This window comes from Glycine soja, chromosome 9 (genome assembly GCF_004193775.1).
Source record: "Glycine soja cultivar W05 chromosome 9, ASM419377v2, whole genome shotgun sequence".
Classification (NCBI taxonomy): domain Eukaryota; kingdom Viridiplantae; phylum Streptophyta; class Magnoliopsida; order Fabales; family Fabaceae; genus Glycine; species Glycine soja.
Window position 1 is genome coordinate 37,443,078 of NC_041010.1, and position 10,430 is coordinate 37,453,507.

Here is a 10,430-nt window from a genome sequence, read left to right on the forward strand (position 1 = left end):
AAGCAGCTAAATATAAATTTAATGTGATTTAATTAATTAATGACATATTTAATTAAATAAAATATAATATAATAACATAATTAATTAGATATGATTTAATTAATTAATTAAAGATTGAGTAAGATATAAATCAAATAATAAGATAATTATTTGTATATTTGATCAAATAAAATTTGATAAGATTAAATAAGATATAAATCAAATAGGATTTGATGAAATAAAAAAAAATTGATAGAATAGTTATTGTATTTTTATAATTTTTGTTGAGCTTTTTTACTTAATCCATACGTATTGCATACATGGTTAGCAATAAAAAAAAAACCTTTATAGTCCGTAAGTTTTATTTCGACGGCAGTTTATATTCCCCAACCGGACCAAACACACAGACCAAATCCTTTGTGCCCTAATTTCTCAAATCGGAACCTCACACTCCACCGCCCCAACCCCAACCCCTAATTCCGATCAACGCTCTCCCCAGGTACTTCACCGTTTTCTTTAATCCATTCCGATAAAGATACCATCTCTTGAGATAGCTTTTCTCGGAATATTTTTTACTGGATATTTTCCTGGAAAATCATCGTCACGGATCGAATGCTTTTGGCACCAAATTAGACAATTCGGTCAAGTAGCAGTCTTTGATGCTTCTTTGTTTCTAAACCCTAAAAAAGTGTTCTTATTTCGCCTTTTTTACTTGGGTGTAATGCTTGCGTGTTTTTATTTGATTGCACTTCGATGCTAGAATTTCTCTTTTTTTGTTAATGGGTTGAACTCTTAATTTTTTTTTCTTCTCTCAAACGGGTGTGCAATATCCCTTGAAGGTGAGGTTTTTTTTTCCCCTTTTTGGTGTTTTGTGTGAGGATTTGAAGATTCTGAATTGAAAGGGAGAGTTTGAGTACATGATTTCTGTGTCTTTGGCATTATAGAATCTAGTAATTTGACAATTTTTGGTTCTAAGACTAATTGGTTTATTTTGAATTCTCAGAATCTGGTTTTGGAATCTTTAAAAACTTTGTGGCTCTTGCTAGGATTAGTTTTGATTAATTTTTGTGTATATCCGAGGTGTTTGCTTGTGAAGAATGTCACGTTGGATGTGATATAAGGAAGATATATCACAAAATGTTGATTTTGATATTCTAATAGAATGGGATTTAAAGTATATAACTGTATTGTTTCTTTTGATTTTCACGTGTATTTTCTGATTTACTTAGTCTGTGTCACTCCTTTTCCACCCCTATCCCCACTACGGGGTTTTTGGGGAGGTTGAGGAGGTGGTTCTCTTTGTGCTCTCTTGGTTTTCTATGATTAAATTCAGATATCTGATGATCTTTATTCTTTATGCAGTTGGTTAGCGGAAACTCAGTTATTCTGTTTTATTGACGAAGTGATAACAAATGGATGATTGGGGTAATGATATCTTGCTTCACTTATTTGTTTGTACACGCACATAACTTGTTGAATGTTAATGTAATTGCTGGAATGTTGTTTTATTGGATGAATTCTTTAATCAAGTAGTAGGTTATTAGTTATTACTTTCAGTCTCATTGTGTTGGTCTTTTATATTTTCTTTTTGTTTATTTTACCTCCAAGTCCAGACACCATCTTTAATATTTACTCTTCTCATCAGTTTTTTATTGCTTATTCCAGATCCTCTTTTCAAAGAAGGATTAGGATATTATATTTGTATGTATCACAAGATAAAACTATATTAGTTGTTGCTACCTGCTAATGAATTTTTGGTTCTCAGAAGTTATAATGTGATTTAATTGATAGTTATCTTACATGTTGATCCATTGTATGTATGTTTGGAATTATTAATTATACATTATTAAAAATGGATTTGATTTTATTAGCAATCAATTTGTATGTATGGAACTAATCATAACAAATTGATTTGACTTCATTTGTAATATTTTTGTCATATTTGAATCTTTAAAGATTAAATTAGTTAATTACTTTAACAATTTTGCTGGATTGCCCTTACTTAAAGTAGTTAGAATGGCTAAACTAGTAAGTATGAATTTTTCAATTAAATATGAATTATGAAAACCATAACCAAATCACATTGCTCAAATTCAACCATTGTTGAGTAAATTCTAAATTTATCCAACTAAAAAAATAAGATGAACTCTTATTTAACTTAGCAAACTAAAAGATTCCATCTATAAATCAATTCAATTCTCATTTTTTGTTTATTTCAAACACGCTAATATGTTTGTAAGCTTGTATATTATGTTTCTTCTACTATCTACTGTATCCTTGTTAATTTGAGAATGACTGTTGCAGAGGATGAGCATATTGCCCCTATTGATCTAACATTGAAAGATCCAGTTAAAACTAATTGGGACGATGAAGATGTGGATGAAAATGATGTGAAGGAATCATGGGAGGATGAAGATGAGCCTGCTCCGGTATGAAAAATTAAACATGATGTAACAACTGAGAATTGTTAAATTTATATGATTATATGATTGTGTATAAGTTTTGAAGAAAGATTGACATTTTTTACACTCCTATCCAGTTATGTTCCTATAGGCTGATTAAAATGCATTTTATACTACTGCTATGCCCATGCAACTTCTATTAGTAATTTTTTGTTGATTACTAAAATATCAAAATTGCTAGTTATTATTATTACTACTATTATTTTGACAAGAAATTATTAGATATTATTAGTAAATATAATTTACAATTTATCAGTATAGTTCTTTTTACTTAAGTCTGCAGTTGTATTTTTATACCTGTTTTTATCTATCTATTATCTTTTAGAGGAAAGGAGGGGGGAGGTTGGGGGGCTTGTATAAAACTAAAAATGGTGCAAGTTGTTTAACATACACTTTTAACAATGATTGCTTTTTTAGTACCATTAGATTTGAGTTTCATGATTACTTTAATGAAATGATGCTGTATTTCTTATAATTATGGTCTTCTGTTTTTCCTTAGTTATTAATTGCCATATTTTTATGTTACTTTGCATAATATTGTCAGGCACCTGCAGCACCTGCTGTGAAAACTACTGTAAAGGCTCCCAAAAAATCTTCTGATAAAGATAATGACAAGAAGGGTAAGACAGTAGAACCAATAAAGGAAGAACCATTAGATCCTGTGGCTGAAAAACTTCGCCAACAAAGGTATATTGTTTTCCACCCAATTTGGTCATCTTGATGTTCCTTTAATAACATTCTGTTATGCTTATGGGTACAGGTATCACATTTTATTAAACTCTACACCTGACAATGTGTAGGTTTGCCATATCTGCTGGTTAGGAAAATATGATTATGAGCTAGGCCAGATTATAACAAGACCGTTAAGTTGCTTCCGTATACTTTTCAATGGCAACTTGGTTTGTTTGCATGACAAAATAATCTGTTAAATGTCAATACTCGGTTGTTGAAGTACAATTTCTTTTTGTATCACATTTTATTAAACTCTACACCTGACAATGTGTAGGTTTGCCATATCTGCTGGTTAGGAAAATATGATTATGAGCTAGGCCAGATTATAACAAGACCATTAAGTTGCTTCCGTATACTTTTCAATGGCAACTTGGTTTGTTTGCGTGACAAAATAATCTGTTAAATGTCAATACTCTGTTGTTGAAGTACAATTTCTTTTTGTGAGGGCCATATCTTCTTTGACTTTTAGTCTTCTACTTAAACTACTTTGTTTAAGCGAAATGATATCTAAGGTTTGCTTTAACTAGCTATGGCACTTATAATGAGGAGCTGATTTATTCTTTTTGGGTATTATATCATTAAAAGTAAAGAAAAAAAGGATTGCTGAGTAGGGAGAGGGTAAGGAATGATCCCAATAAAATTAAAGTCAGCCACCAAGCAGAAATAAAGGAAAAACTGCAACAGAACTATGAGTATGAATTAGCCCCCAAACTCAAATGATTAAATGCGAGAAGCCTACTTGGATATTCGTACTCTTATTCAATGGTATTAAATTTGATGTTTAAGTAATGTCATTGATAAAATTATCATTCTTTTTACTAATGTTTGTTATAGTCTCTGAATGACTGCAGCATCTAAAAGAAGCATATTGAAAACTTGGATCAAGCATCCTACTGTCTTATTTAATTTTCTCTCTATTCTCTATCACAGATTAATTGAAGAAGCAGATTATAAGGCCACTAAAGAATTGTTCAGTGGGGGAAATGAAAAAGATGAAAAGAACCTTGACACTTTCATACCGAAATCTGAAAGTGATTTCTTGGAGTATGCAGAGCTCATCTCACACAAGCTCCGTGCTTTTGAGGTCAGTTAAATACTCCTGCCTTCCTCCTTCAATGAATATTTGTCGAAAAGGCATCCCAATTTGCTTTTTGACGAATGCAGAAAAGTTATCATTATATTGGCTTGCTGAAGGCAGTAATGAGACTATCAACGACTTCTCTAAAAGGGGCAGATGCCAAAGATATTGCATCTTCGGTAACTGCCATTGCAAATGAGAAGATAAAGGCAGAAAAAGAAGCCAATGCTGGTAAAAAGAAGATAGGTAAGTTCATCTTGGATTAAAACCATTTGTTGCTTTTATATATTTGTGTTATCTTGTTTCTCTTTCGGGGTAGTTTTCAAGGTCTTTGCTGTGACTGCAGGTGGAAAGAAAAAACAACTTAATGTTGATAAACCTGATGAGGATTTTATTCCTGCTGATCGATATGATGCTCTGGATGATTATGATTTCATGTGAAATTTTTTTGTTCGGTTCCATTCAGATTCAGTTACGGGATTCAAGTGTTTCAACATTGAAAGTTGGGACAAGACCCTTCGGCTTACCCTTGTCAAATGTTAAATGAGTGCAGTCCCCTATTTTGTCTAATAAGAGTGTGCATCAGTGTCTTGTTTTCTCATTGTCAATTTTGTCACCACCAATATATACTTGGAAGTTAGTTTATATGATTTATAGAACAGTTTGAAGATGAACGTGGCAACATTCAGCATTACCTTTAACTTGGGTACATTTATATGCTCTTGGATTGTAAGAATAGAACTTGACCTTTTCTTGTTAGGGGAACTTGTCATTGTCTTTTTTTTGTTAATGTTGGATGTTGATAGCATTGTTACCAACTGCATGAGAATGAATATGCCTTGTTTGATGTGCACTACACTGTTGAGAGATGGTTACAAAGTTACGAGAGTAAGCCACAAAACAGATCTTTCTTCTTTCCCTACTAGATTGAATGAGTAATAAAGAATTATGGCAATGCATGATTAACATATAATTATTACTTTAACGTGTGAAGTTTTTCACGAGTGTTTTGAGGGTTTTTATCGTGAGCGCGTAATTTGCTTATTATTAGGTTTTTGCATAGAATTGTTTCTTTTAAAGCTACTTGCCTAAATTTAAAAAAAAAATTAGTATTTTTTATCCTTTTTGAGGACATTAGTGATATTTTTGAGTTAGGTATGACCGTTTGGGAATCTAAAAGTTGGGAGGTTAATTAAAGACATGCTTTTGGTTAGTTTCTTAATTTTTTTTTCTATTATAATTTTATTTTTTATCTTCTAACTTTTTTAATTTTTGACAAATTTTATTCCACCAAATTAATTTGGTGTATTTTACTTTCAACTTTTAAAAAACTTTGAATTTTATCATTTGTTATTTTACTCCTAATATAATTATACATTTTACTTTAATTTTTTATTTTTTGGCATATTTTACACTCATTTTTATGAATTTTACTCCTATTTTTCATTATTTTGATAAATTTTACCTCTAATTTTTGTGCTTGTTAATAAAAAAATGATTATTAGAGATAAAATTTATCAAAAATTAAAAAGTTGGAGGCAAAATTATAATTAAATCTAGTTGGACATATTTCACTGCTAAATACTCATTTAAACTCCTTTTTTGTTCTCATTTGAACTCCTTAATCTATAATGTATGGTACGTAAATACAACTAAAATTATGTTTGTTCTATAAAAAAGAAATCAAGTTTGTAATTCCCAATTCACATTTGGATTCAAAAAATATTAAATAAAGGTTAGATAGTGTCTTAAAAAAATAGGTTAAATTGCTATTCAACTTTTATATCTAATCAGAAATTAATATGTATGATAAGTTTTATGATATTTTTTTATAGTCATACCTAATTCTATGTATATTTTTTTTAATTGATTAATAATGTAAACAAAATTATATGCATAAAAGTTAAACTACATTGCACGTGAATATAGAATATAGATAATTAGAGGATTTTGATGTTCTGCATGAACCCCATCCATTCATTTTATTTTATTATATAGTAAAGCAACACTTAAAATAAAATTTAATTAACTTTTATGGCTATTTGCAACTGCACACCATGCAGTTTCTTTTGAAGAGGATCAATAATATATAAGCAGAGTTGACTTTTTGCATGTCGTTGTTGTTTTTGTATAAGCCAACCATGTTGACTTGAAAATAAATAATCAATCACCAAACCTAGTAAGTGACGATTTTAGCATACAAGGATGAACGGAATATCCGTGTTTTTCTCGTGTCAGTTCCATCCCCAACAGGGTTTCCCTTTGAACTTGCGGAACCACAAAACAAAAACAAAAACAAATCAACGAACAAGTTGAAATTTCAAGACCCTCTTTTGAACCATATTTTCTCCACCCACTTACTTTCTTTCTTTGCTCTTCCTTCGCTTTGACTCAACAGCAAGAAACGCGGTGAAGGTTTTGCAAACATGAGCGGAAAAGCCTCCGTCTCTAAGGAGCTCCATGCCAAGCACACCAAGGTTCCATTTTTTCCCACCCCTTTTGGGTTTTGTATCATAACGTTTTGACAATGTGTTTTTTTATCTTCTTGTGCATCATGTGAAGCTAGCAACATCTTTTCTTTTCCGTTTTCTTTTGTTTGTTTTTGTTGTGAATGGATGCAGATATTAGAGGGACTTGTTAAGCTACCTGACAACAGGGAATGTGCAGACTGCAGGACCAAGTATATGCCTTTTTCAGAACCCATTTGTTTGATGTTAAGCATAGATATTAATGTTTTCGGCAAATTACGCTCATACTTCATGTGGTTTCTTGAAATTTTACACAATACTCCAGCCTTTATAGGGATACATAATGTAATGTGTTTCTTGGATAATAAGGATACATAGTCTAATGTGTTTCAAACAATTGAGAGGAGTTACCTTATTAAGCCTTAAAAAGGTGGTGGACTTAAGTATCGTGTAAAATTTCAAGAAACTATAAGGGGTATCAATGTAATTTGTCATAGTGTTTTTTATTGTGAAGCTTCAACTCCGAATAGGCCCTTTCTTTTCTTTTCTTTCTTTCTTTGGGGAGGATGGGAAGTATTAAACAATTTTGAGTACTTGTGTTATATTCACATGGATATTCGTTGTGCATCAGCTATTTAAAAGTTTTCTTTTTTCCCTTTTATACTTACTTTTAACTTTTCCTTTTCATTCACTTTCCTGTTCAATATCCTTTGATTTCGGGGATCAACTTGGGTTTTAGCATTGATGGTTAACTTGGGAATGTTGAGGTTTTTTCATGGTTTATAAGCACATACATTTTTAATATTTCAGGGCACCACGATGGGCAAGTGTGAACTTAGGGATATTCATTTGCATGCAATGTTCAGGAATTCACCGGAGTCTTGGAGTGCATATATCAAAGGTTCATATTCATCTTTTCTTCTGTGTCAGTTTAGAAATTGATAATGGGCTAACCCTTCTCATTTTACAACTAGGTGCGGTCCACAACTTTGGATACATGGTTGCCAGATCAAATTTCTTTTATGCAATGTAAGGAAGTTCACAATTTGTTTCTTACTTTCTTAATCTAAAGTATGGTTAAGCTAATTATGAGATACTATGAGTAACTCTGTCCTCTTTTCAAAATAAGAGAATTTACTAGTTTTCTTAAAAGGTTTGGTGTAGGTCTGAACATAATGGGGTATGGTCTGTTTGGTATATATGTAGGTAGATATACCTTTTGTAGGAGATTAAATAATATCCTCTTAATTGGTTGGTAAAACTACTTATGGAAGATAGGGTAATTGTTAGAAAAAATTACTGGGCTCTTGTATTCTCTTGCAGCTGAATTTACATAGTACTTTGGTTGTCTGCATAATGTCTACCTAGCTCATCTCTTGATTTTTGTGTTTTATGCAGTAATGGGTAATGCGAAGTCAAATAAGCACTGGGAGGCAGAATTACCGCCAAATTTTGACAGAAATGGATATGGAGTCGAGAAGTTTATTCGTTCCAAGTAAAACTTCTAATGGATTCTGATGCATGACATTACTTAAAACCAGAAGATTAAATTTGCATCAACTTTACCATATTCTAGTGTTATGAACTTGCTTATAATCTTTCAGGTATGTGGAGAAAAGATGGGCTTCAAAAGGTGGACTACAACCAGCTTCAAAGTCAGCTGAAATAATCTTTAACTCGAATAAGTCACCAGCTTCTGGGGCCAAGAGTGCTATTCAGAATAGGAGATTGTCTCTTGAGGAAAGCATTCTTGTGAAACACATGGCACAAATTCGGTCTCCAATAACGAGATCTCATGAGGTATTCATGTTTAATGTCAAGTTCAAACCGTGATAAAGATTTTTCTTCTGATTTTAATTGCACAGATACATTTACAATTGATAATTTGAACAACTAGTCACATGCACAGTTGTTGAGCAGGTGATTTTTATGGTTTGTTGGTTTGGTCTATATGGGTGGTCCATTACTATTTTTCTTTGTTTCTTAGAATTTTGTTGTTATCTTCATTTGTATGACCTAGATTGCTAATTTGCTATTAAGATACCCTGATCTATTGTGGAAAGTTCTGTATTTCTTTTCTTCTTTTTTTTGCAAGGCAGGGTAAGGGTAGGAGGGAGCCATAAATTTCGCTTCTCATTTCAAAATGCTATCTGATGGAATTTCTTGCCCTACTTGTGAAATTTTTTCCCCCATAATAGCCCTTTTAAGGTATATAGCATTTAGCATTGCATAGCCTTGTGTAGAACATTCCTTTAGTGGGTTTAGTCACATCCTTTAGACCTAGATATTCAAAAGGAGGAATGTGGTAAGAGATATCTAGTGGCAGGTCACAACTTGATTTTATTGTCTCTTTTTTCTTTTCCTCTCTGCTATATAACTTTGTTCTTTTTTTCTGCTCCGAAAAATTTTGATTGCCTTTCAAGATTTATTACGTCACCAAAAAAAAACCAATAAAAGTTTATCCTTTGCAATTCAGGGCTCCTCAGATTTGCAAAAGAAGAATTCACCACCACCAATAAGGAGGCCATCTGCATCATTTGATTTTGACTACTCTAGGGGAAAGAACAATGGTACTGTTGATCATTTTGGCTTGCTTTCCATCCATGATAGTAAACAGGATTTCTCAACTACACCTCCTAGCTGGACAACATTTGATTGTAAGATGACAATACTTGTATTATACTCTTCTGTAATATTTCTTCTATTTCTCATTCTCTTGATAGTAAGTTTTTAGACAATTATGGAGGCGTAAAGACGTTTAATGCTTTATATAGAATAATTTTGGTCAGACAAATTTGAAGCTATTATAGAGTTTCTTCAGTTAGCTAGTTCTTTCTTCTTTTAATATCCTTGCACCCTTTGCATCGAAACTAATGAGATGGTGGCAGCTCATGATATGCACTTCCAAATTATTAAATCAATATTCATGTTTGCAGGAAAAGGCTTATGAGGTGTATGTTTGTAGATTGTTGAGCTAGCATTTCGCATAGATGTCACAACATTATAGTTGCAGATGATCTTGCAATGTCGGATGAACTTTGAGCTGCATTGGTATGGTGTGTACTTTTGTGAAGTTAAGGGGGATGTTGAATAAGATGAAAACAGAAAACATCTCCTAGTAGTTTCTGTTTTTTAGTTTTAAATACACTAGTTTTGACAATAATTATTAAAACCTAAATAGACTTTGGATGAGAGATTAAGTGAGTAGTATAGAATAATAGAATTTGTTTTCATAAACAAGCCCTGTGTTTTCACAGGTTTAGGGACAAAGATCTCAATCAAAGCACACTGCAGCAGGATATAAATTTGGAGCACATCTGCACCACTTTGGCGTTGATGTATCACACAGCCTGAAATTGTTCATAAGATGGTTTGATTGCACTGTAGCTCCTATTACAGCCATTGATTGAGATTAACAAAAGGGCTCAAGGGAATTAAATAACAGTTATTCTTTTCTTCTTTCAGTGTTAATTCAAGAGTCTGTGACTGAAGACGTCATATGCCCCAGCCTAAGTTTGTTCTTTTTCTAGTGCACCTTTTTCTTTTATTCATCAGTCAAAATACATAGAGAATGTTAACTTTCTGTTGTGAATTTTGGGTTTGCTTAACAAAGGTTGACATGATCAGAAGTTTTATCTTAAACTTATAATTTTGCAGTGCCATTAGTCACACGTTAAAACAAATTAAAGGTTTTAATCTCTCTAAGAAGAT

General features: G+C 32.1%; 2 protein-coding genes across 3 annotated transcripts; both read left to right on the top strand.

Annotated features, from left to right (window-relative positions):
• Nucleotides 1-336: 336 nt before the first annotated feature.
• On the top strand, nucleotides 337-5,107 carry LOC114368703 (eukaryotic translation initiation factor 3 subunit J-like). Its single transcript, XM_028325934.1, has 7 exons — nucleotides 337-478; nucleotides 1,342-1,404; nucleotides 2,284-2,408; nucleotides 2,986-3,128; nucleotides 4,104-4,257; nucleotides 4,338-4,497; nucleotides 4,598-5,107. Exons 2-7 carry the CDS (start codon nucleotides 1,392-1,394, stop codon nucleotides 4,690-4,692), a joined length of 690 nt encoding a protein of 229 aa, XP_028181735.1. The 5' UTR covers nucleotides 337-478; nucleotides 1,342-1,391; the 3' UTR covers nucleotides 4,693-5,107.
• Nucleotides 5,108-6,245: 1,138 nt separating this feature from the next.
• On the top strand, nucleotides 6,246-10,183 carry LOC114367577 (probable ADP-ribosylation factor GTPase-activating protein AGD15). Of its 2 annotated transcripts, XR_003657244.1 has the most exons (9): nucleotides 6,246-6,728; nucleotides 6,873-6,931; nucleotides 7,530-7,620; nucleotides 7,694-7,748; nucleotides 8,118-8,214; nucleotides 8,324-8,519; nucleotides 9,196-9,376; nucleotides 9,656-9,770; nucleotides 9,977-10,183. XR_003657244.1 is itself a non-coding variant. In XM_028324770.1 (8 exons), coding segments are annotated over exons 1-8 (732 nt in total). In that variant the 5' UTR covers nucleotides 6,246-6,677; the 3' UTR covers nucleotides 9,658-10,183. The 2 variants fall into 2 exon arrangements, 1 of the variants encoding a protein (XP_028180571.1); XM_028324770.1 differs by having other exon boundaries at nucleotides 9,656-10,183.
• The last annotated feature ends 247 nt before the right edge of the window (nucleotides 10,184-10,430 follow it).

Bases quoted from the DNA above. Each gene is read 5' to 3' on its own strand.
- LOC114368703 (XM_028325934.1), top strand. The intron at 3,129-4,103 runs GTATATTGTTTT...TCTCTATCACAG, and splicing joins GAAAAACTTCGCCAACAAAG to ATTAATTGAAGAAGCAGATT. The intron at 4,498-4,597 runs GTAAGTTCATCT...CTGTGACTGCAG, and splicing joins TGCTGGTAAAAAGAAGATAG to GTGGAAAGAAAAAACAACTT.
- LOC114367577 (XM_028324770.1), top strand. From the start codon at position 6,678: ATGAGCGGAAAAGCCTCCGTCTCTAAGGAGCTCCATGCCAAGCACACC. The intron at 6,932-7,529 runs GTATATGCCTTT...TTAATATTTCAG, and splicing joins TGTGCAGACTGCAGGACCAA to GGCACCACGATGGGCAAGTG. The intron at 8,215-8,323 runs GTAAAACTTCTA...ATAATCTTTCAG, and splicing joins GAGAAGTTTATTCGTTCCAA to GTATGTGGAGAAAAGATGGG.